The sequence below is a fragment of the Dermacentor silvarum genome, chromosome 9 (assembly GCF_013339745.2).
Source record: "Dermacentor silvarum isolate Dsil-2018 chromosome 9, BIME_Dsil_1.4, whole genome shotgun sequence".
Classification (NCBI taxonomy): domain Eukaryota; kingdom Metazoa; phylum Arthropoda; class Arachnida; order Ixodida; family Ixodidae; genus Dermacentor; species Dermacentor silvarum.
Window position 1 is genome coordinate 130,234,704 of NC_051162.1, and position 26,668 is coordinate 130,261,371.

The 26,668-nt window shown below is 49.4% G+C and overlaps 1 protein-coding gene across 1 annotated transcript in view; it reads right to left on the minus strand.

Annotated features, from left to right (window-relative positions):
- LOC119464298 (homeotic protein distal-less) overlaps positions 1–24,628 on the minus strand; it is a 95,243-nt gene extending 70,615 nt beyond the window's left edge. The window contains exon 1 of the mRNA XM_037725204.2: positions 23,992–24,628. Coding sequence (XP_037581132.1) covers positions 23,992–24,307 — 316 coding nt within the window. The 5' untranslated portion in view covers positions 24,308–24,628. The remainder of the gene's footprint in view (positions 1–23,991) is intronic.
- Between the last annotated feature and the right edge of the window lie 2,040 nt (positions 24,629–26,668).

Here is a 26,668-nt window from a genome sequence, read left to right on the forward strand (position 1 = left end):
TCGGAGGCATTAGAGAGTTTTAGATTAGGGGGACGCAAGCGTTGGCGCCCCCTAGCGCTTGGGGCCACGGAACTGCGCATGCGCTGACACCTCTGCGCATGCACTAGGGGGCCCCAACGCTTGCGCCCCCCTAATCTATAAAACTCTCTGTATTGTATATGCACACAGTCCGCAAAACATGAGAATCGCGGCGTCAAACTGCGGTCGTCTGCATTTTGACGGCTGCATTTTGACGAGCTAACCATCTGATGCACCTGCTGTGAATAAGAAAGACTTCAATGCGCCTTCTAATCGCACATCTACGCGATAGTGAGCTTATGGACACGTGGTAAGCGTTTCTGAATGGCCGAGGAGACGCATAGGCGGAGCAGTTGTCGGCCCAGACTGTCAGGCTTACCCCTGCCTGTAGTAAACACCTTAACTAACCACCCAGCCAGCGATTGGTAATTAAACGGACCGGAGCACAGATTAGAAAAATGCAGACACGCACACAAGACGGCGAGCCGAAGCTCGCACTAGCAGCTTTTTATTGTCACAGGGGCACAGCAGTAACATCAAAGCAACACGCAAGGTACGAAAGGCGCCTGCAGAGTGAAGGGCTCCGCATTGAAATATCCCGACTGGCGTTTCTTAACGTGAGTCCAAAATGCAAGTAGACGAACGTTTTCTCACATATACCCCACCGCCATCGGAAAGCAGCCGGCAGGGAAACGAACCCGCGACCTCGCGCTCACACCGGAACGCAGAGGTAGCCGCTGAGTCACTGCGCCGGGTAGTTTTCTTTCCTTCAATATTTCTCCAAGGTCGCTTCACATATTCCATTCCTTTTTCTTTTCTTGCCATTCGAGTAACACTGCCTCTCCCAACCTTCACCCGGGTTAAGGCACTGGATTTTTCCTCGACTAAGCAACGTCGTCCGCCGCGAAGCGCGCTTGAAGCGAGACAAGAGCCCGGCCGTCTCCTAAGACAATGGTGACGTCCGCGTCAAGAAAAAGATGATGCCATAAAGAGAAGGAGACGGAACAAACAAAGAGAAAAAAAAAAGAGTAAACGAAAGGCAAGAGCGGCTCTCGTAGCGGCCGGCGGGCAAGCCAGGCCGAGCCTTTGCCAAGCAGAACGGCCAGCAGCATCACCGCTTGGGCAGCATGGCCCCTTACAGCGGGCGCGCACACACACACTACCTTGAAGACTCTCCCTCCACCCCCTTTCCGCTCGCAGCGCCAGAAAAAAGCCCCGCGGGCATCAGCGGCGCACGCGCCACGCCGGGCTCGTCCTTGTCCCGCTCGCCGCCCTATGCGGGCTTTGAAACCTTTCTCTCAGGTTCCGACGCAAACGCTGTGGTGAACCGCGACAACAGTACCAGAAATGCCCGCCTAACAATTTGAAACAAAACGACTGTCGAAGCCCAAAAATATTGAAAATTAGTTGAAAAAATACTAAAAATTGTTTTGTCATAGGAAGCCAACAAACAAAGACACAAAGGACAGCATAGGGGAAATTACTTGTACTTATGAACTTAATTAAAGAAATTATAATTAAATGGAAATGAAATTACAATAGACGTTGACTGTTTATATTTGTAAAAAAATCGCAAGCTTTGTTCTGTTGTAGCGCTGTCAACGAGCACTCTGCTCTGTAGTGGTAGATAAGGCGATCTGTGGCACAAATTGAAATGTTCGTGAACTTTACTGGCGAGATATTCATGGAGGACGGCCGAAATTTCGACGAGCGTTATAGTATACTGGTTCTGCCACTAGGTGGCGGTGCTGACGGTAGGTCCGAATAATCGAGTGGGTCCGAAAAATCGCTCGTCGATTCAACCCGTATTCTCTGTATCAGTTTTGCCCGAAAACTGAACGCGAACCAAAAATAGCAAAATTAACTGGTGTCATTACGACAATCGTAAACAAGCCCTTAAGATCGGGTAGTTTACAATAAAATCGTACAAGTTGATTATGGATACCGCGATAGCACGGTGCTTAAAGGGCACCAGTGCGCTTTGTACTTGCCTGCATGCGTTATCTCTGCCTCCATGAGCCTTCCTGAACATGAATTGATACTAATCTCGAATAGCTGTTATTTTAAAAACTGCTTCTTGTAAACTAAAGAAACTCGACAGGAATACTTTAGAATATCAGCAAGGGTATAGTTCGATAAAATGTCTCACTTTCCAATGAGGTGCTTATGTTACGCTGTATTAGTGCATACAATACCACGAGAGTAAGCTAAATTGGTATAAGGCAGTAAAGACGCCAGAACGAAGGATGCGTGGTGAAGCAGCCCTCAAGCGTGTATATATATATATCAGGAAAAGCATGACAACAGCGGGTCCGCAAAAACCCAACTAAGGTAAAGGCAGTCTGATGCACGACGCGATGCAACTATGCTTTACTTGTTATGCATCGGAAAACTCAACATGTAGAGTATATAGAACCGACTTGATTCTGTACAGCGTTAAATTGCTAAATCTACGAATGACGATGTTGACAGGTGAAGGGAAACCTTTTAGATATATATAGCAGATTTCTACCAAACATGGTGCAGTCACTGCTACGAAAATAAAGCACAAACGCTAGAATATATTACATTCCTTACAGCCGGATATGAAGCCACGTATGTGGTATAAACCGAGATTTTTCACACTGACCGAGCTCGTCGCGGTATTGTACCGCCTATACACACGGTGGAGCTCTGCTCGCGAAACGGCTGCCACTCCTGGACAAGCGTCCAGGCTCACTTCTTGCTTCGACGACAGTCGTATAATCACTCGACGACATCCGCTCCTCCGCGGCAGCGAAGAATACGCATAAGGAAAGAAAAACAAAAAACATCGGCGCGCGTCGGTCTCGACGGAAGTGCTAATAACAGGCGAAGGCCGGCGAAGTGGACGAAGCGCAGGGACAGTCTTCGCCACTCAATCACGTAACGAGCACCGACCGCACTTTGCTTGCCGCCCAGTCGGGATTGATGCGTGCGCGCCAAATGAGACAGCGAAAGCGGAGAAGGGAATAACGCCGGAGGCTGTGGAGGCGGGAGTGGCGAGCACGTGACCACGCACCGCGACATCGCAACGTGTGTACTCGCACAGACTTCTAAAAACACACACATGAACACGAGCTCTCACCAAGGCGCACAAACGCACGCACGATCCTACCGTATTGAACTCGCGTGATGGCCCCGCATCTTTTTATTGTATTCCTTTTCTTTCATCTTTCGTTTTGTCTTCTTGCGTGTGTAAAAATGCTGACACGGCTATTACGCAGATAAAAGCAGCAAGCTCCTGTTCTGGTTTGAATTTTTCTACTACGAAGCGGGGTAATAGGAAAATGACCGTATCCTCATCGTCGTCGTCGTCAGCCTATTTCTATGTCCACTGCAGGACGAAGGCCTCTCCCTGCGATCTCCAGTTACCCCTGTATTGCGCTAGCTGATTCCCAATTTCTACCTGCAACTTTGCTAATTTCATCACCCCACCTAGTTTTCTGCCGTCCTCGACTGCGCTTCCCTTCTCTTGGCACCCATTCTGTAACTCGGATGGTCTACCGGTTATCCATCCTACGCATTACATGGCCTGCCCAGCTACATTTCTTTCTCTTAATGTCGACTAGAATACCTGCTACGCCCGTTTGCTCTCCGATCCACATCGCTCTCTTCCTGTATCTTAACGTTGCGCCTGCCATTTGATCATATACCAAATGACCGTATAGTATCAGATAACAGGCAGGCACAAAACACATCGCAATAGCGCAACTTTGCCTCATGATCACGCGCCTCTATTGCCGAGTGCGAGGTCCCGGGTTCGATTGCCGACAGCCGCATAGCGATGCGCGCGGTGTGCAAACGGGCTCGCGTACCGTGCTTTGGATGAAAAAACCCAAATGATCTAAATTCATTCGGTTTAGCGCACTTAAATTCGGCATCCCTAATACATTTTTTCACCGAGACGACGTTAAACCCCACAAATTTTAATTACGCGCAAGAGTTAGTTTGGTGAACACACACACAACACAAACGCCCTCTATATAAAGTACGCACGCAAATGGCCGCGCACGTAATCGTTCGAGCAGGCTGCGGCGGAACAAGAACGGCGACATCGCGATCGCCCACCATCGCACACCCTATATATATGATCACGCGCCTCTCATTCTCTCATCGCCCCGCCGCTCGAGGTTTCGCCTACACAGAGTGTACACTCGACCATGCACGCTTCCAAGTGTCACGTGTCCACACATACGCACACGACGCAGGCAGTGAGCGTTGCATGTGGGCGCCGTCACGCCGTGTAGTTGCGTGCATGCGTGGTTGTGCGCGCTGTTGCGTGGCTGCTGGAGTGGCAGCGGTGGCTTTTCTTTCCTCCTCCTCCTCAAACTCACCCCCTCTCCCGCCTGCAGCCCTCGGGCGACGCGCCCTTCGGCCTGCGCTGACGGAAAGGCCCACGTTCCGTCTTTCGGGCCACCGCTTGAGACTCGCATAGCACGAGTCGACGTCACTCGAAGGCCACCCTGTCTCTCGACGGGATCGTCCATCCAAAGACACGTTCTGTCACGGTCTGTGTCTCTCTTTCTTTTTACTCTCTCTCTCTGTCCTCTGTTGCTAAGTGCGTCCAAAAGAAAAGGCGAGTGTAAAGAAATTAGAAACGGCCCTCCCGTGATGCCACGGTTGTCACAAGCCGATACAACCTGCGCGGCTATGTGTGCATTCTACGCATCAAAACTTCCCAGGCGACAACTTGTGCGATCACCTTGGGTTTGGGACGTTTTTGTCCGCACACGTATTGGCGGGAAAGGCACCTTAAGTAATTTTAACACAGCAAGTTGTTGATGGTTCGCTTCAGAAACCTTGGAGCTGTTAGAAGCAAACACAAGCCCCTTTACAGGGCACGAAGTCAACGTGTTCATGAACGCTGTGGCCTGGGAACTTCTTACCGATGTTGCATGTATGTATGTATGAATGGGTGGATGGGCTTCACAGGAATTCCCGAGGCCTTAGTGGGGCGAATGGAAGAAAAGGAAAGGTACATCAATATTAATATTGACCACAATAATATGACGTCTACAAACCGCTTACGGACACATTTCACCGAAGTATTATTTTATTCGGTTTCTAGTGGGTCATTGACAACCGAACGCGTTGCGGTGCTCACTCAAAGCCTACAGTTGTGGATAGTTGAAGAATGTAATTAATAATTAATCATCTCCTAAAAATAAACAGTGTCACTGTATTTTCTGTACGACTGTGTACACGCTATATGGCCAGAAATATAAGTGAACAAGTTCATCCTATTTTTTTTTCTTACTGTAAAATGTCGTTCAGGCTTTCTGTTGAGCGTAATCTGAGCCAGAGTCCATAAGCCGCATACCGAAAATCCACCGACGCCGCCGAAAAAAAAAATGTTTATGGAACGTTTCGCAGCCGGCTTGCGTGATTTTTTAGTTCGGTAGCAGAGAAAGGTCACCCGATCTGTTCCGAAGAAGTCAGGCGACGTCAGAGAGAGCTCAAAAAAAAAAAAAAAAGAAGAAGAAGACTAAAAGGGCGACCGGCGTCACTTGCGGTGGAATACCTCGGCGCCAAGGAGAAACAAATTTTCCCAAGACAAGACAAAAGCGGGGCGAGCCGAAGGCAAGATTCCTGCAAGGCGCCCGGAGAGGGATTCTGCGTGCCACAAAAAAGCGAGACGGCGTATATGCACGAGACAAGACGGCCGGGCTCGCATCATCGCCCGCCAAGACCACGCCTCGACCCGCGTGAGAGAGAGACCTTCGGCATCGGCCGCAGACCTTCCGCTGGCCAGACCTCGGGGTCGCCTATACTAGAAAGGATCGGCCCGACGATGCCGCCCCGGCGTTTCACCCGTATGCCTGCACACGCAGACTCTCTGCAATACCGCGTTTCTTCTCGTTTAACCACACCGCCCCTTCCTGCCACGCTCCTCTGGATTTGATTTGTTTGGTGATATTGGAAGTGATGGCAAACTTTCTTTTCTGAAAAAAAAAAACAAAAAGAAACTGCTGTCGTAGAACTTGCACTTATTTGTACCTATATACCAGGTACACCAACTCAAAATCTCTTGGATTAAGGCATCCTGTTTCATTTGCTTTCGGCATGCCGTGAGAAATTGTCATACTGTTCCATCGAGTTTGCTTGGGATGTCACACATGTAAATCGATTATACGACGTGCCCTGTCTTGTCTTAGAGCACGTGATTGATCTGAGCTCATTATTTCCTTCTTTTTTTTTCTTCCTTGGCACTTCCCGTCGCCCAACTGTCGTGTAGTGTATATAGCCCCAACTGGACAAATTTCAGTCAACCTCCCAGCTTCTCCACTCTCTGCGAGACCCGAATACCAAATGTCCGCATTCAAAACTAGTGTACAGTAGTGTACACATATCCTTTACACGCACTGCCGTGATGAGAAACAGCGAAAGAGTTGCGCTTACGCACCACGATAGTCCAGGTCGCTTACGTGCGAGAAAATGCGGCACGCGGGCCAGAGACCCGCCTCGCACATCCAAGAAAAGACGGTCGGTTGCATGCGCGACGCATGCAACCGGCCGCCGTTTCAGTTCCAAACTGAAACAAACCTCGCACATCCACGCCACAATGTCGGATCCCATGGAAAGGCACCGCCGCCTCGGCACTTCGTAAACGCAGCCACGGCCTTCCTACCTCCTCGAAGAAGAACGCGCTTTCTCGCTCAAGCACATGCCGCGAAAAACAAAACAAAACAACAACAAAAAAATCAAGCTAGCGCTACCATTGTTCCCCGAGCGCTTTCCGTTTCTGCCCTTCTCGAGCTCTCGGCACTTTCTTTTATGGCTCCATACTTCTTTTCTCTCCGCATTGCCTCTCGTTGCGTTGCCAGCCTTTTTCTTCACCTTCAACGATACATGCCCAGCAAAGTAAGCCCATGAAGCAGCGAAGGCTGTCAGATGTAAGGTGGGAGGTGTGCGGGGTATCACTCCTGGCTCTCTCTCTTTCTCTTACTGTCTACCTCAGGACGGGCTTTGTTCTGTTGTTGTTTTTTTTTTTTTTTACTTGCTCTTCATTGCTGCAACATCGAGACGCTTCCTCTTGACTGAGCTTCAAGGAGACCCGCAAAGGTGCGCCAACCGTCAGCGCCAGAAGGAAATTTTCTGAGCTCTCGCAGCACATCTCGAAGGAGTGGCGGTCATGCATCTTGGATATCGAACGTGGCAGAACTTCGACACGTTGCCAGCGTACATATAACAAATGGAGTGGTCATGGCAACGATGTATATACATATATATATTTCTTTATTTTTTTAATACGACGGGTATGAGAGAACTGCAGGATTTTCGTAAGACCCTCGCTTTCAATCTGCATGCAGTTGTCATCGGTTGTAATAACGCTCGAACTTAACGCGAGCAGTTCCTGTACATACTGTCCCGCAATTCAACGACTGACGAAAGGAAATACTCACCCTTTCTACACATAACTCGAAAAAGGCCAGCGGTAGTCACAAACGAAGCACTAAAACTCTCTAACGAATTTTACTTTGCGTTCCTGCTCGTGAGCTTCATCGCGGCGGTTGCTCCCACTCCGCTCCAGCACGACTTGTTGACCCCCAGGCAAAAAAAAAGAAAGCAAACGTCAGACCAACTATCTGTTGTGTCGCAACCTTATCATCGACGCGCTGAGAACATCACTCAGCAAAACTGATTAACATCTATTTTTATACGTGTCGTGGGAGACAGCATGCAACCAATGCCTATATGCATTCCATTGGAACGGTTCCTTATGCAGACGCCTACTGGCACGCTGTTCAACGGTAGACACGTGCTTAGGTGCGCCACGTGACTCAACAATGGACACCCCACCATCCGACACAGTCATAAAAGGACTCCCCCCCCTTCCTCGCTTCAAACAGGCGTGTCGCCCCCTCGCACGAACCCACTTTTCCCAGAAAACGGTTTCTGCACAAAGCGCATGCGCTGACGGCGTCACGGCAGACCTCGCGATGCGTTCACGGCTGGAAGTCAAAATGCCGACACAGCGTTCACGCAACACGCGGATAGATAGAAAAACCGAAACGCTCCCGCCAAAGCTCGCGAGGCACGGGAATCAACGAGAAAACGAAAACGGAAGAGAAATTCGAGAAGAAATAAACAAAAAATAAAGTCGAAGGGAATGCCAGGGACGGGTCCTAATGGTTTCCGACGTCTGCAACGAATGTAGCAGACGACGAGGGCATCGTGGTGGCCGCAGTTGCCAGGTCAGGAGCATCACGCTGCCTGGAAAACCAGCGCCGCCGACGACCCTGCCCCTTGGGCCGCTAATGGTAAACAGGAGGATCGCCCCGGCAGAGATCGCCCAGTGCCAAGCCCACCGTGCTCAGTCTGTATCGGATGAGGCAGATCTCTTGCCTGCTATAGAGGTGCGTCGTGGAAGCGATGCGGTCATGTGTATTATAGGTGCCGCGGGATGATCGTTGGGTGAACACGGCCCCAGACTCGAAACTTCGGGATGGAATGCAGTTGGGACCCGCTCTCTTGAGATAAGGTGACGATAGGCACCGGCAAGCAAGGCGTCAGGCCGTCTGTGCATCTTAACGCTGTCAGCACACACTCGGGAGCAAACAATTAGAGAACGTGACATCGACAAAGAAATTAAAAAAAAAAGTTATTCTAGCGAAGGCACGCAACTTGGAATTGGGTCAGCGCATCGACACGTTGTCAAAATGTCCGTCTCAACAAGTTTGAGCACTTTGCAAAGATGCACCACGTCGGTCTCATTAGACACTTCATGCCATGCCGCGTTATAACCGTATGTACGGTAAATCATTCCGTCTTGCAAAACGATGCGCGACGAAGACGACTGTCCATTAAATCACCGCAGTCAGGAACCGAGTTTTCACGTCCGCCATTATTCTCACTTTCGGACACTGCACAAGCGTCCTTACACGCCCGCGCTGCGTCAAGCCACGTGACCACGTTAGCGCGTCGGTCACGTGGTTCCCCGCAACCGCATGACGTAAAAAAGCGCGTCCTCCCAGACAATGTCGTCGTCGTCGCTTCAGCGCCCGCGAATGCAACCAACGGTCGGACACAAAAAGACCGGGTCTCTTCCCGAACACTCTCGCCACCTTGTGCCAAGACAACGGCAACGCAAAGGACTCCTGCTTAGAAGGTGGCTAAAGAAAGAAAATTACGTCATGCAACGGCTACAGCGAAAGCCGGCCGCCACTTGGACCGTGTGCTTCCTTAGGAATGCAGCCGGCCATCACGACTCGGAAACCACGCACCAGAGGCCAAGGTATATAGACCCACAGACCCAGTGGTCTGCTCGGACGAGACTGAACAACGAAAGCGAGTTGGAGGGGGTGGACGATGAAGAGGAAGGACACAGACACAAAAAAACGAGACCGCGCCGTTTCCACAAAGTCAGGGTCGTCGCCTATTGCGCCAGACGAGCAAAAAAATAGAAGAAAAATAAGAATAAGCGTGAAAACGGCAGTACAGTCCGACACAAAGGGCGAGGGAAATAGCGAGAAAGTCTGGACGGATGCGCCGGAACGGTTATGGCGCACCGGGCCTTTTCCAGGCGTCGCTAATCGTCCCGCGCGACTGCCAAGTGATGCGCGATGCGGTCGGAAATGGCCGCACGCCTCCTCCGTCTCGGGCACGCATAGTACACACACACACTCACACCGTTACTCAGAACCGAGCGAGAGGCGCATCCCGTATAACACGACATTTGGAACTCGCACTCTCTCCAGACTGCACCGCTTTTTGACCCAGACTGGCGGGTTGCTGCGAGCGCTTTTCTCAAGCATGCAGAAGTGATTCGGATGCTTGCCGGTTCACTTCTGATTTCAGTGAGCGTTCAATGCAACCGGAAAATTTAAGAACTCACTGGCGTTCCCACTAGTCACAACAAGCCAGCACCGAGGTGAAAGAATTAAAACAAAGCCAGCGGGAAGAAACAAAATCCAGGATAAAGTACAAGGAGGAAGAAAAAGGTATCTCCACCACAGGGGATCGCCACTGTCATAAACAAAAACGCCTCGAACTCTTTGTTCTTCTAGACAGACGATTGCTCGCGTGCATCAACGCATATATTTGCTGCAACCGATACCACGGTAAACAGCACAAGGACTTCGGGACCATATATCGTTGAACGACACGTGTCCCAGCACTCCAAAAGTTGTATAAGTGCTCGAAATTTTCTATCACGCCATTTTAGGGTTTCAATTTTAATCAAGGGAGGGGTGTTATGAGGGCAACTCCACAAAGTCACCATCTTCTTTCCTGTTGTGCTGTTACAAAACATGCCAACTAAGGCTGACTCGCTTAGCTGGGAACTTGTTTCAAGCACACGCTTCGCAGCCTCCATCTCTTCCCCATTCCATTCTATTGGCTGTTCTTCAGGTGACAGTTGAAAGAGGCGAAACATTAGACAGCGTCTCTTTCCTTTATGCAGCCTCTCTCTCTCTCTCTTTCATTACACAGGTACAGCGTGTCCAGCTTGGACTTTCTTTTCTTGCTTTTTTTTTTTTTTTTTTTTTGCATTTAACCCTGAGATGACCAAGAGCAGCTCCACATCACGGAAAATTAGAAAAACTTATACAGTATACACATTTATATTTGGCCACGGATAGTACATTTGTACAAATGAAGAACAACTAAATGTTATTTGAGGAGGACCAAATAGGCCCATACAGTAATTAATAAGTAATTTGTCTGCTGAGCTATTCACTTGTAACTGAAAGCTCGCTTCATGAAGCGTATCAAGAACGCTTTTAGATGCTTATGCGTTCAGTTTCCCGCGCCTAATCAGAATTTCGAGGTCTACCAAATCAAGAGCATAGGAAAAATGACACGTTGGATAAAATAGTCATCAAGAACCGCTTAATATTGCTTACAGTAGCTCTCTTTTCTCGAAAACGCAAATCGCCATGCAGAGCACGTCCAAAGGAATACACATTCGACGAGGCGAGAACAGTGGCGCCTTTCTATAAGACAAAGAAATAAATGAAAAAAAAAAAACACACACACACACACACACACCGCCACGCGCGCGCCTCAGCGGCGTTCGACAGCGGCTTATCTTAATCGGGGCAGATAACGAGCCGCGAAGAACACGGGCGCCCACTCGAAGGCAGGCGCGACACATGCCAGCGAAGGGAAACAGCTCAATCGGCCGTGGCGCCTCGACCAGAATACGCAACGAGCCAGACGCGAAATACTACAATGTGCAGCATCAGAGGTGTAAGCAATGGCCGGCACACGCGCGAAAATTGCCTCTCGTACGCGTTAGAGGGCGTCGGCGGCGGCGAGGAAAACGATCTCGGTTTTTAACGCGATAGCGTTAAGGGCCCCGTGTCGCAGAAAATCCGGCGTCGGCGTATGAGCGCTGCCGTCTTTGGCGGAAACAATCATGCCGACGAACCACATCATCCCGAACCACCCCGACCGGACAGGCCCTTCGCGTGGCGCAACGCTTAGTGAACAAAAATTGCATTTCTCGAAGTAAAATCCGTCAGAAAAATCGGAAAGTACGATTTAACCACAACCTACAGACGCGATAGCGTCGGATTGTAATTTGAATATACGAGAAAAAAAAAAGCTTGATAAGCAGCCAGAGATCTTTGAATGCTATCGCGTTCCACCCTTAAAGGCGAAGCTTACGCGTCCTCCACCTTTCTCTCTCTCTCTCTCTCTCTCTCTCTCTCGCTCTATTTTTTTTCCATTTTTATATGTAATGCGGGTGGTCGATAAACGAGCAATGAGGCGTTGAGACCACTCTGGAAAGTGAGTAATGTTTCTGAAAGGTCAGGATGGTTGTGTATGTAGTATTCCTTTTCCTTTCTATATATGTCATTTTGGCGATTTTTCTGACGGATTAAGAGGCACTATAGGGGTTAATATTGGTAGCTTTGGATTAGTCATTTACGTGAAACAGCATAACAGCCATTCTCAGTGCTAAGCTAATGATAAGGTCGCTTGTGCAAGTTTCGTAGCCCTCTGCTTATGAGGTCGGTACTCGGAAATGATTCGTTTTGACGAGGGCCTGGCGTCACCCCGAGCTATATAGGGCAGATCGCGAGCGATTGAATCTGTAAAAGTGTATTAAAGGACAGCCATACAAAACGTGTTCTCGCGACCACAGTCATATCACAATTGAGCAGTGTTGTCAGCTATTCCAATATGGAAGCTAGGCGATATATTTTGTAAGCGTCAATGCCACGCCGTATAGTCGACACTGTGTGAACTGTCACCCTGTGCTGTCAACGGCTGTGGTCGTGTCAGCCGCCTTGAAGTTCCTACACATCTTCCCGTGAGGTCATGACTTTACTATGTCTTGCCAGATGAGTCTATATTGTCTTGCCGGTAAAGAAAAAACTATATTGCACTCTAAAGGAACCATGCACTCAACCTGGAAAGGTTCGAGATATTTCCTTGGTTTCAAGACGAGGCAAATACGAGATACTTCGAAATGCCTGACGTCACATTGGCGCACCCACGACGAAGTTAGGCGCGAATCTGAACAAAGAGAATTCTGTCCTACAATTTCTTGAATAATAATCAGCTTCGTTCCGCCAAATGAATGAACAAAGTTCTGATAGGATATGTTATCAGTATAGATATTTATAGTGTTGCTCTTTGGTGCCCTCAGAAACGATAATTGCGCTTTCTCGTCTTAAGATAGAAGAAGTTGCGCTTTATTGCTGGAACACGCAAGAATTGTGACTGCCCTTTCCTGTCATGCACTTTAGTCATGAACACAGCGCGCCAATATCACACAGTGCAAAATACGCAGCGATGCAGCTTCGTATAGATACGCTACAAATACGTCACATGTGGCTTGGGTGCGCATGCGCTTTCGAACCTCCTACAAGCTGGACATAACTACCGCATTCGATACTTTATACGGGCAACAATTAGAGGCACTGAAGTACTCTCCCGTGAAAAAAAAAAAAGAAAGCATGCTTATCGCACAGCTTTACAGCCACTCGCGGTTTCATAGTTTATCAGCCTCCAACACTTTCCCGACCATATAGGTGGCGCTCCTGGAGAAATCTGACCGACTCAGCGCCGTGTCAGGGCTGGAGGTGGCGTGTGCGTGTATATATAAGCAACCACGGCTATCGCTAATAATAAAGAACGCCCCGTAATCCAGTAATTATAGAGCGACGATTCGAGCCGCAATTAATCGCCCGCAACAATCGACGCACCTCCTCGCCACCTCAACTCACTCCCTCGCCGGAGAATCCTCTCCCCACGTCCAAAGGAGGCCCGCACGCAAGATACAACGAACAAAAAAAAAAATTAAAAATCTCGAGCGCGTACAAGAAACTATACTCGGCACGGGGCCCATTGTTTGCAAACGGCCGCTGTCGGAATGATTTGCACACGGCGCAACCCACCGCTGCCTTACACAGCCCCCCCCCCCCCCCCCCCCCCCCTCTGTGGGCGCCCCGTTTAGTATCTACCCTTCTCAGTCATTACAAACCCTTAACAACAGATCCCATATAGACGCATTCGCGTGTCTGGAGCAAAAGTCGTTCATTCCTAATCTGACACAAACGCGCTACATTAAGTCAATTTTCCCTCACAAAAGTTGTTGACGTTTCTACCGACAGTCTGTTGCTTTCCTTAGACTTTCTGTTGAACTTCTCTTGAATCTCACGAATACGTTTTACGCGGACAGAAAAGTGAAAACCGTAGTTCATATGCGTGCGACTGTTAAATGGTTCGTGAGTGAGGATGTGATGGTCCGTGTGCAAATGAGGACATAGGACATAGGAACCATTTTATTTAGTTGACTTTCTATTTCACGTAATAGACTTTCAGTTGAAGTCTATCAAATTTCTTGCGTGGCTTTTTTTTTTTTTTTTGTACCTAGCAGTGCATTCAATAGACTTTCTATTGAAATTTAATTGAATTGTGTGCTTATTTTTTGCGACGAGAGGAATACGAAAAAGCGGGGTTCGGGAGCGTACGTGTTTGAGAAATTGAGTTCGTGAGTGAGTTGGGCACGGGGCGATAAGCACTACTGCAGGTGCGGCTCGCGACGACTTGGCCGGCCGGCCGCCATTTCAGATATGCATCTTCATCTCTTCGTACCCACGCAAAGCGCAGAAGTTTTTTTTTTTTTTTTTTTCCTCGCATGCGTGCCCGCCAGACAAGCTGCCGCATGCGAAGCACGTTTCACCTTACAGCAGGCGACAAGCACGGGATAGAGCTTCACGCACGACAATAACAAACGCCCATTGTTCTAGAGTTGAACCGCGCAGCAACCACGGCTTCTGCAGACAACTTCCTTTACGACTAAAACCCACCGCCACCCTTTCCCATGGCTGCCAGCTCGCGCAAGCAAGGGCACGCAGAGGACGCGCGGGGCGCTTTGTAAATACTTCCCAAGCTGCGAAACTGGGCGCTCGCAGGTATCTTCCTTTTGTTTGGTTCGTTTCTGTGCTACCTTAATCCACGTTCCCTGGATACTTTCCAGTGAAGTCTTCGAAACAGCGTGTGCTCAAAAACATCGCTCCAGGCGTCATGGCCGAGAGAGTTTCTAAAACTGCGGACTCTGCGGTGTAACAAGATACTCGGGGTGTTTATCGTCTGGCATCGTATGAAGCCCCATGCGCCCGAGGGCTAAGTATTCCGCGCAAATCGGGAGCTTATATATATATATATATATACAGTCGAACCAGGATATATCGAACCCACATATAACGAATTATTGTGTACAACGAATAGCAGTAAAATCACCTTGAAAATGTTTCTATCACATTCTTATTTTATATTACCGAATTCCCCTTATATCGAACTTTTTTGTGGTCCCCTTCATATTCGATATATCCGGGTTCGAATATATATATATATATATATATATAGCCTAGCGAAAATCTTGCATGCTGTTCCACCGCATATCGACAAATGGTCAATTGACGGCAGCAATAATAAATAAACACGCAATAGTATCTCCATATTGTAAATTTAGAAAGCGTGAGACACAATAATCAGAAATGGATTATATTCACCGAAAACACGATAGCCCTTTCGCAAAGGGCACCGAAGAGTGACGGCGCCGTGTATTACCCATATAGTGCAACATTCGCGATAAGCTGAATGGCACAGCCAGGACGATTTTTGATTTGGAATACGCAATCTCTCTAGTCACTTGATCTCTTATCTGTTTCTCACTGATGTGCATCATCAAGGGAGCAGCACACGGGACCTTTATTACTCGCCCTGCGCGTTTTCGCCAGCTTAATGCAGACACAAAAGACAGGCAACGGCTGCTACCTTATCGCAGAAGAGCCCGCTGCAAACCCTATATCGATTTACCGGCACTGAAAACATTGAACCGTGACCCGTTATAGCATATTCCTTACTCACCCTTGAATTTCGTGAAGACTCAGTCATCGGAATTCACGCAAAATAAGTAAATAAAACAAGAAAAATAAAGAAACTTAAACGTATTTATACTACATATATAAGCGACTATATACGATAGGATTGGCAAGATAAGCCCACACATGCCTTTGATTATTCGTTGCAGCCGGGAAGATCGCCCCACTTTATAGTTTGCGGCGACGCCAACAACAAAAGGTGGTGGTTGTCCAGTGTAATGCTAGCGCATTGATCAACGAATTATATAGGCGCTGTTATATGACATCCCCTTTTTTTTTTACCGTTTTACGAATTATTTACCCCGCAGAGCACTTGGCTAGGTTTAAATGTTTTCGCTCGTTCCATTCAAACGAAATCGAAATGTACTTGCTCTTCGCGACCACGGTTCCTCGGCTTCAAGCCAAGTTACTGTCGGTAAATAATTATCACTGTGCTAATTATGACACCCCCAACCTTGAAATTGCCCAAATCTGCCAAATCCTATATCAAATCCTAGTCTGACGATGCAGAGACTTACACTGGGTCTCCTTGAACACTACTGCTTTACGCAGCAAAATAAAAAAAAATAAAAACCTTTAAAACCGCAACCACCTCGCGCCTTTTCACACGCTGCGGCGGCTACAATAAACAAGATGTGAGTGATGTTCAATTAAGCAGCAATAGCTCGACCACCGCGCTTTACCTTCGGAGGCACCCCCGCTGAGCCCGTAAGAGGGTGCCGTCAGATCACCCGCCGAGTGCCAAGACACGGCATCGCCTTCGCGCGAAAGTACCGCTCGTAAGCGGCGTGTCAGCGGCCTTTCTCCGCGACTCCCCAGAAAGCCACTTCCCCTCTTCTCTTCCTTGTCACTTTACCGGTAAAGAAGCCGCGGAGAACATTCCCTCATTAAAGAAAACAAAAACTAAGAAACGTGCCAGCTTTCCTAGTATATTTCCTGACGCAGAATCCGCGCTGCCTCGCCCCGAATCCCTTCCCAACGACCACGCCACGCGGTAGGCACGCGTGCTAATTGCCCGGCGGGCGACGTCAAAATTGTGACGCCAAGAATTGCGTATATGGTGGCACGCCAGAAGTGTCATCACTGTACTCTTTAAGAAAGTACGGCTTAGGCATCAGGCCTGCCTCCAATTAAAGCGTCCCCAGCGGCGTGAATACACGAACTATAGTGTGCCCGACCGTGCCTGCAGTCATGCTAACATCTAACAGGCGCGGTTCACCTGTTGTGAATGTAACTTCGCACCACACACACCCACCAACGTATAGACCAGCGCTATTGAGTTTCTGGCTGCCGTCTGTTTCACTCGTGCTAACTTAAACACCAAACTGCATACATCTGTCGAAAGTGGAAGCACCTTAGGTGTGCTGGTCTATCTGTGTGCCGTCGTCGCTTCCGCACCTTTTTCCCGAAGACTCATCGAGTAAAGGTTGGTTTATAACTGCGTGACCCACAGGAGGGGCAGCAAAGCAGCCACCGCTTGGACCAACAAGTGGCCGCGTCATCCGCGGGCACGGTCTACATGTGCCGCGCTGCAAGACCAGCTGGCCTCGTTGGCCCCAAGAAGGACGCGAGCATGCCGACACACACGATCTGGCACACGCACATAGCCGGCGCCTGTCCGAGCGCGCGCACTACATAACACGTGCTCACCGTGCACGGAGCGTGATCGATGACCCACAGACGAGGGGGTGCGCGCAATCCATCGCCGGAGTGCACTATGGGGGCAGGTCGGCTGCAGCATTCATCGCTCGGGTGTTGCTGCACCCATAGCCAAGGTGCACCGTGAACGAACTCGGGGACGACGGTTGTATACACTCTCCGCCGATATCAAAGGGAACACTTCGCCTGCCTTGAAACAGCGATTCTAGAAACCGCGCAAGTCAGAACCTCATTCACTGCTATTCCTTGTGTTATAAACTACATGCAGGGTGTTTAATTCTCAGGATGACGCCAGTTTCGAGAATTCGTTCGAAGTGGGAAGTTCCGCCTTGCGAACTCCACGGCTAGAATCTGTAAATTCCAATATGGGCCATAATTGGTAATTAGTTGGAGACTTAATTAGGAAATTTTTGTTAATCAGTCGATTATGCATTTCAATTTTTCGTGCAAGTAATGTTCGCCTCTCCGAGTAGACCAGCTCATGCATGCCACGGGCAGCCTTTGAAAATTTTTGAAAGTGTTCGCTGAAACACCCTGCATATAGTTGAAAAATACCAGTTCCTGCAACTTATTTCTCATCACGAGCATACACAAAGAAATTACAGGCTTTGAACGCAAATTCGACGTTCCCTTTCGCATTAGCGCACCGTGTAAATGCACGCTGGCTTGCAAGGCTTCCGCGTCTGAACATGCGACCATCTCCGCCATGCACTCGTAATCTCTGGTTATGATAAATGCACGGATCCGCGTGGTTGATGCCGACATACGAGATGCAACAGAGCGCCTATTTCACACGTATGCAGTGCACTATTTCGCATACGTGAAGTGATTTCATAAAGCTACTCATTTAAATTCAGAAACAGCTCAATGACCATATTATACTGATGCCACCAGCAAGCACCCAGAAGTGCGCCTTGCGGTTAACTATAGATTGTTTTCCACCATTCGCGTCCTCATAAAGGTTACCGTATTATAGCGAGTACATATAAGCATGATAGTAAATACCGCTACGAAACGGCACACAAGAGCGCACGCGAAGCGCTACTTGTGTGAGTAGCTCACTGTGTGCGTTCTTTCTTCGTTCTGTCGCGGGCCGTTTTGTCGCGCTATCTCCCAATCATGCTTAGCGCAAACCAACTAGCAGAATGTTACGTTCTATTAAGCGGCATATAAGTACATATATTAGTGTTTTGCACAGCGCAGCAATCGAAGTGTATGTCTCCCATGCAGTCTCTGATTAAACTACTACTGGCATGACGTTCTTGACTTGTCTTTTTCTTCCATTAAATGAAGGTTCAAGCCCTCCAAACCCTAGAACACAATCTGGAGACCACCAGAGTGCCTTAGATAATTTACTGCAACACCCGTTTCTACGATACCAGTTTCGGTTTCGGAAACCAGGAGATGTATGGGTCATCACGTCATGTTATCACCTGGTTCACTCAGCTCCTGCACTTACTGCGACTGCCATTCGCGAAACAGTACAAAACCAAACGCGCATCACTTTTTTTTATTTCTCACAGGTAACGGCAACATACCTGTATACCGCTATTTCAAGACAACGTAAGCATATTTTGCTCTGTGTCATGACGTTACAATAATGCCGACGACGGTAGGTGCGGCATTAGGAAACCAACTTTCCCAGTGCAGGGTAGCAAACCGGACGTGCGTCTGCGAGCGGTTGTTTCACAACTTTCAGCGTGTGTCGTCACTATACTCCTTTGACGCTAAAACGGTACGGCCCCGCACACCGTCCATTATTACGGCGTGTTTATCGCGCCTAGCCGGAAGGGCGCATCGACTTCATCGTCGAAAAAATACGCCCGAAATACGCTCAACGCGGTTTGCCGCCTCAAAGCGTTCTACAGACAGCACTCCCCACCACCCTCGCAAACAAACGCTCACGCTCTCAAGCAAAAGCTCGCCGCCTGCGCAAGAACCCGCCCTCCTCGTCCAGTCTGCGCACACACAAACAGTATATACACTGTGCGCGGCGGAGACGACGCCGTGATAGATGCGCGATGCCGAAGCTGGCGCTGATGGCTCAAGGTGGACCGGTGGTGCGCCGACACCACCACACCACGGCCAGCCCGTCTCGCGCATGCCGACCGACCGACCGACCGCCGCCGCGCCAGGTAAACCGAGCACTCCCTAACGAGCCCGGCCCGAACCGCCCCTAATGGAGTCGTTTCTCAGAAGTCGTGTCGCGCCTTTTTCTTTCTCGCCGACAGCGCACCGCCGGAGACGCCGCGAAATGACGAACGCACCACAGTGGAGCCGAAGCTCCTTCCTGCAGGCGGCGTCTGTACGTGTGTATACACCGCCACCACCACGCGAACGCTATGGCGTTCCACGGCGGCCGTGTACGTGTCGATGAGATCGCGAGACGGAGAAGGATCGCGGCCTGTTTCGAAACTACAAAAAAAGGCGAAGGAAAAAAAAAAAAAGAAGAACGGCCGGCAGGGCAGAAGGCGTGGATACCGGGCGCCGCAGGATGCTTGCAACCATTTCTCAAGAACGATGTGTGACTAGCGGGTGGGCATGCAGGTAGATACACTATATGTGCGTGCGTTGCCGGGGAAACATGATACGGCAGTTTGTTTGCGTGCTTGTAGTAGGTGTCCGATGCGCTGCCTGAACTCGATTGCGGACACCGTTGCAAAAGCCGATGTCTTCACGGCCTGTACAGATCACTGGTGCGGATAATCGAAAGGCTCTACCTGTTGCATATATAGAGACTGGCTTACTTGCAATGGAACAATTTGAGACATTGTACAGAGTTGGCGCGCGTAGTCGTTAAGAGACTGCAATACAGATTGATAACAGCAGACCGTTGCTAGCTGTCCAGTTCTATATATAGATTATACAGACGGTGTTGTGTGGCTTCGTGCTCGAATGTCGAGCAACTTGCGTAGGCCTGAACGTGATGGTCTACAATCTTGATGCTCCTATGGAATGCTGCATTTACTTATTGCACGCGTATTAATGAGGTGCACTATAGAGGACCGCCTATAGCAGAACTATTGCGAGTAAATCTTGAACTCGTCCAACTGTAGATCTTTTTACATCTCTTGCATGAGTTCTGCAGTACGTGCTTATTAAATGCAGCACCTTTCTTCTCAGTAATTTGCCTATTAAGCACCAAGCAGATATGCCTTCAGGAGATAGCAAGCTATAGTGTTTACTTGTAAACAAGCATGCATTACACAGTTCTGACTCGGTTACCTTTTCCACTGTAACTAATCAAGAAGATGGAAGTTGACACATCCTTGAGGTGGAATGTTACCACATGTTACAGAATGTTACCGGGACAATCCTGCTCCGAATAACAAAAATGCAACGCCCGGTGCCGTATTTAGACTATCTTAACGAAAAGCTGCTTATAGAATCATGCCGTTAAGAGCTTCGCCTTTCTGCGCGTACTTTCAAGTTCAACGTTAATCTTCAGCTCTCAGGAACATGCTCGCCCTTCATTCCATGCCAGACGTACACCGGGGAAGCTCATTGCACCACCATCCCGCATATAGACAGGACGGCAGAATAACGTTTGTTTCGAGAGGCACGTTCCAACTCTACGTCGAAGCTTCGTCTGATGATTTCATTCCAGGCGCATAATTACCGTATATGTGACAACCTATACCGCGGCTCTGTCGTGCACGTGGCATGATTTTCACGATGTCGGGACACATTCTCCTCTTGGAAGCCCGACTCACTTCGTTCTGTTTACTGCGCTATATCCTGTTACACGAAGGACAAAATAAAATAAATTGATTCGCATGCGCGCAGTGTTGCGATTCACTTCGTATGCAGCGTATACGACGGAGATTTACACGACGTAGATTTACACATTCTCTCGTTTATGTATCGGTCTGATGTTTATCCGTTGCTGTCGCAGCTGCTCGATAGGCGTCGTCGCTTATGCCACGCAACATATATGTCGTACGTGGCACGGTGCGCATCAAGGACCGAAGTATGTGTCGCTTTCCGCACGAGCACAGCGGAACATGGTCGCAGGTGTGCGGCCACCGATATTTTTTTTTACCCGCTACAAGGCCGACGGAACACACTTTTATTTTGCCTACATTTAGCTTGTTTGCAAAAGAAAACAAACGCAAACGGGTCGGCAAGCAATGTTGGCCGGTGTGTATTATGAGTTCGCATTTTCGTTAAAGATGTGCTTTGCATTCGGCGACTAGTAATGATCGAGAATCGCGCTATTACCGTGAATAACGAACGTGCGTTGTTGTTGTTAACTTCAGCTTATATTTATAATTAGCTGTCATTCGACGAGTAGGCAACGCTGTGTAAGTCTAGTCTATAGAGCACCTCAAGAAAAAAAAATGATAGATTTGCCGCGACATATCAATATATCAGGCAGTGCTCCTCAATCGCCCGAAAACGGACTCGCGTTTATTTAAGCCCCAAAGCACAATAGAATGCAAAAGCCGCCATTCACTTGCTCGTTATAATCAAGTTGACAAAGCTATACATAAACTTGACACATTCAAACGCATCACGCAAACGAGACCAAACTCAATCACTCAGCACGACTCTCGTACAAAATACAAAGAAAAAAGAGTCGACAATATGTTGCCTTTATTTATAGGTGTCTGAGCATGCATTCTAGACACTAAAGCGTAGTTATGTACACGTGCGCGTGCATGTAGTGCGGTGAATGACACGAAACACGGGCATAATGGGTGACGCCGCCTCGAACACATTGCTCGCACGAGTTGAGTTTCTCATCGGTAAAAATGAGCTACAGTGAATTCTAAAGAAGCACAAAGAGTGAACCCAACAAGCTTCAAGAACGTTTGGAGAGCCACAGATGGCTCAAAAGAAATTTTAGAAAATAAGGTACGTTAAAATCCGCTAACACCGCACCGACGTATGGGCGCTCGGGTTTCGGAGCAAAATTAAAAAATTCAAGCTTTGATTTTAATTTTTCGTTCTACTATAACCAATCTATTACGGCGAAATGATCGAAATGTGTGTTTTTAAAGAGTATATACAGGTCGAAAGTAAGTCATTGTTTATCTATAGTAACCCGTCAAGATGGGAGTACGCATCTGTGTATCCGTGCGGGCCATATTACCATCGACCAACCTGCCGACGTCGCCGAAACATTTAACAGTACAAATGAAAGACCAGGGGGCACGCTGACCAAACATATACACACCCGTGATCATTGTCCGTGAAAGCGAGTAGTGACAGGCTAACAACCGTCGCGCGCGTAATTCGCGAGATAAGTGAAAGAAGAGGGGGGAGGGGGGCGAATAAAAAATAAAAGAAGCCGCAAGCCACAACGGCGCACGCGGCGCGGTAGAGTCAACAAGCGTCTCGATCAATGATCTCATTATCTCGCGCGCCTTTTTTGCCTCCCACCTAGGCAAACAAGCCATTTAGGCGTAATTGGGGCCCTCGGCGGATAATCATCTTGTCGGGAGAGGTCAGCGCCCATTCAACTGGAAGACTTAAGCCGCAACTCTATACACGCACATTTGCATGGCGATTTTCCGACGCGCACACACGTCGGGGGCGTGAATATACCCTTTTGCGGTGTGACTGCCGTTATGCCACATAGCGTAAACGCCTCGCCTTCTTTTTCTTTGCTCGGCATTTTCTAAGCGTGAACCGGCAAGGTTAAACGTGAACGTCTTCTTTGAAAAGGAATGGCACCTGATGCCACCATGAGGGTTATTTTTACCGTTTCTACTGAGTTTACTATATCGGCACTTCAGACCCGCGGTTCGTGCTAACAAACCGCCGAACCTGGACGGAAGAAAATCACTGCCCTAAAAGGCAACCACGCAACGCGCCTGGATCTGCCCTCTGACGGGAATCATGAGCATTGTACGCTCATGCAGGATCACGAAGAAATGTGACAAGACCACTGTGGTATTGTGCTTTGAGCCCTGTGCATATTCCAGGGAAGACGATGAAGCAGTATTGCCGGCGTTTGCCCGTACATCCACTTTCAAAGCCACGCCAACCACCCGAACTTGTTTAGCCATCAGTGCGTCGACGACCTGCCGCGTCGAAACAAACTCTTCGAAGCTAGGACTTGGCGGTCAGTGTTGCGATTTTGTTGGCCGAGAAGTTCTTAACCGCACCGACACTCCTGCAGAGGAGGACAGCTGTATAGGTTCAGCAGAAAGCGACGAATATCGCATACACCTCGAAACTAACAAGGCTTTCGTGAACCATTTTTTTTTTTTTTTTTTTTTTTGCCAGGGCCAGGATACCGAAACCGCGTGCTCCACGAGAAGAACAACAGCGATAGACGTCTACAATTCTAATTGGATGCATTGGCAGTATCATAAAGATAGCGCAGTGCAAGACATTGAATACATGACGCGAAGTTTGCGTGATCGGTTGTATAAGCAACGCGCATCGTGAGCTATACGCAACAGCTTAGCGACGATCACGAAACCAGAGGCATCTATCACTTGTTGCTTTACATAACCAATTCTCGCCAATTGAGATGCAGTGACACTCGCAATGCGTCGCGGGAGCTATTTCGATTGCCCGTCAAAAAACATTAACGTTGTGTAGATTGCGCAGTATATGGTGAAGGCTGCTTCTTGCAGTCAGGAACTTAAATGAATAAGCGAGCTCGTGCGCAACGCTCTAAACCTATAATATACCAGTGAGCAAGGACCTGTCACGGCACCCACTGACACAGACGCAAGCCCCACGAATGGCGAAAGACACACGAGCCATGTGCAGAAACCAACACGTGCTAATGTATCATTCGGCTCCACGAACGGAACCTGTGCTAATGTATCATTCGGCTCCACGAACGGAACTTCACGGGTGCCCTTCGAAGGAGGTTCCCAACCTTCCACTAAGGTCGGAGTGGCTGTCCTCAGTGATCCAGGGTGCGCGATTGTACCTCGAGACACATTCAGCAAGCGTTATAGTTGCGTATCGACCAATGAAATTCACTCACCGTCCCTCGGTGGCGACGGACACGGTCCACAAGGTCCGCCGGGGTAGGAGCTCAGGTACGGATGCGTTGGGTGTCCGCCGTACGAGTTGTGCAGGGGTCCGTTGTTGATGCCCGGAAAAGGGTAGGCGCCCAGGGGAGCCCTGTGCGGACCCTGCGTCTGGAACCCCGGCGGACCATCGTGGCCCTGCGCACCGGGCGGCTGGTAGCCCGGGGCGCGCAGAGGATACGGCTGGTGAGGGGCGGGGGCCGCCTGTCCTTGCAGTTCCATGAAGGCCGACTTGTCCGGGTCCAGGGGGTCGGCCACCACCCCCGACATGGAAGTCGGGTAGGCGGCCGAGAAGTCCGTGAAGTTCAGCGTGGTGAAGCTGGTGCGGCCGGCGCCGATATCACCGAGGTAGTAATCCTGAGCCGACGGCGTCGCGATACTACGGGTGTCGGCCCCCTTGGCGCCGACAATCGGACGAGTCTTCCTTTGGTGGGTTAGCCCAGGACAGCGGTCCGGGGCCGTGGGGGAGCCGTACGGGCTGCGCGGATATATCACGCCGAGCGAACCGCTCTTGTCCTTAGGACATCTGGCGTCACAGTCCTTACCCCCTCGCAGGGTCCCGATCACGCGCAACGCTCTTCTTGGCTGCTGGTCCGCTCACGCTGGCTACGGGTCTGCACCCAACACTGCGCGAGAGATCGGCGGTGACGCGAGATACTCACTCACACAAACGAAAAAAAAAAAAAAAAAAAGAATCTAAAGCAGATGTTCCCGGGCTCTTCCTGGCGCCTGAACGGCGAAGACGTCCGCCCGGTCACCGCATCACCGGTGACGACCGTACGATCAGCGTCGCGATTGGCACAGCAGCCATTTCGGTTCCGTTTCCAGGAGGAGGAGGGCCCTTCTTGCTTCCGAGTCGTCGTCGTCGATCACCGCGAATTCGCCACCACACGCGTGTCACACCTCGGAACGGCGGCAACGGAACCTAAAGGAACACAAAACAAAAGCCGCAGCCACCAGGCACGCGTTCCACACTCCGCTGAACTCGTGACGTCTTCGCTGGGGAACCAAAAAAACAACAGGCGGTGGCGGCGGCAGGGCGCAGCGCGCGGTGGCGTGTTCACGGGTCGCTCTCGGAGCGCGACTGCGAAGCGAATGCGTTTTCGCGACGGCTTGCACGGCGAGCCTGCTTTCGCCCTCTCCTTCCTCCGCGGCCCACCCTCTCCCTCTATCGAGGGCCGGCTCTGCCTGGAATCGCAGCGCGCGTTTCGAGTGGCTGCCTCGCCAGCGTACGCCACCGGACGGCAGGTACGGACCGCCTCTTTGCAAGCGGCTCTCTTGCTGCAGCGACGTGGAGAAGAGCTCTCGGCCTTCCCGCCTTTTTTCGCTCTTCTCCCCCCTCCACCCCCCATCCGTGCACGTCGAAGCTGCTGCGACCCTTGGTAGGGGGGGGGGGGGGGGGTACCCGAAGCGGCGAGAGGATTAGTAGGTGCGAGCTAGCGCCTGGCGCCGCCGGTGTTTGTGCCGTATGGCAGCTTGTTCCACGGACGCGAGGCACACAACGTCGCGACTTCGAGTCGCATGCGAGTTAGGCGTTTGCAAAGCGGAACCAGTTTTTTCGTCTTGGACTCCCAGGCCGAAATTCAACAAAAATATTGTGAAAAGCGAATAGTTGTTTCGGGTTCGCCTGAGCGAACACAAACAGCGAAAAACTGTTGATGTTTGTGGCGCGAAAGGTAACTGTTCGGATGCGCAGATTTTTTTTTCTCTTTTTTTTTTTTTTGCTCTCTCTGTATCTGCGCTTCAAAACAGTTCATATGTGCCCGTGGTTCGGTGAAATAAAATTAGGTTCGAGTTGGCACTGTTTTAAGTTTCTTTCTTCCACTTTGACAGCTCTGCACCAACTATAGGCCGACATCGTACGGAGAACGCAAACATTATTTACTATTTTATTTTATTACCCTAGTAAAGCTATTCGTATGAGCACATGCGGGTTATATAGTTAAATGTCATAACAGGCGACCATTCTTTATACCTTAGGGCTCCATATGATGGCGTGCCAACGGTGGCCCGTTTTCTATGATGCTCATTTGCTCCTCTATTTTGATCGAACTCTTCAGAAGCTTTGAGTACAACTTTTTTTTATTTAGAGAATATATGTGATATTGGTATGTTTTTTTTTTGTAATAACGCGAAAATAAATAGAAAATTTCCATACTAAAATTCTGATTATCACAGCTTATTCTGCATCGACGAAATAGGACGTCATATGCCGTAAGCCTACTTATTGGGCTAGTTAGTGAAACAGCAATTAGAAGAGGGGCGCAAATTAACACATACATACGTCATGTCTACTTCGTCTGTGTAAGTGTTAATTGGCGCCCCTCTTCTAATAGCTAAATATTATCTAAGCTCAACGGGATTGTCGTTAAAATGTCATTGCCTTTGAGATCTGGTGGCGCCTACAATCTTACCGTGCGTTTTCGTATCTCGGAGGATAGTTACTTTCCTACGTAGTACATCATCATCAGCCTATATTTATGTCCGCTGCAGGACGAAGGCCTCTCCCTGCGATCTCCAATTATCCCTGTCTTGCGCTAGCTGATTCCAACTTGCGCCTGCGAATTTCCCAACTTCATCACTCCCCGTAGTTTTCTACCGTCCTCGACTGCGCTTCCCAGTACTGCCCTA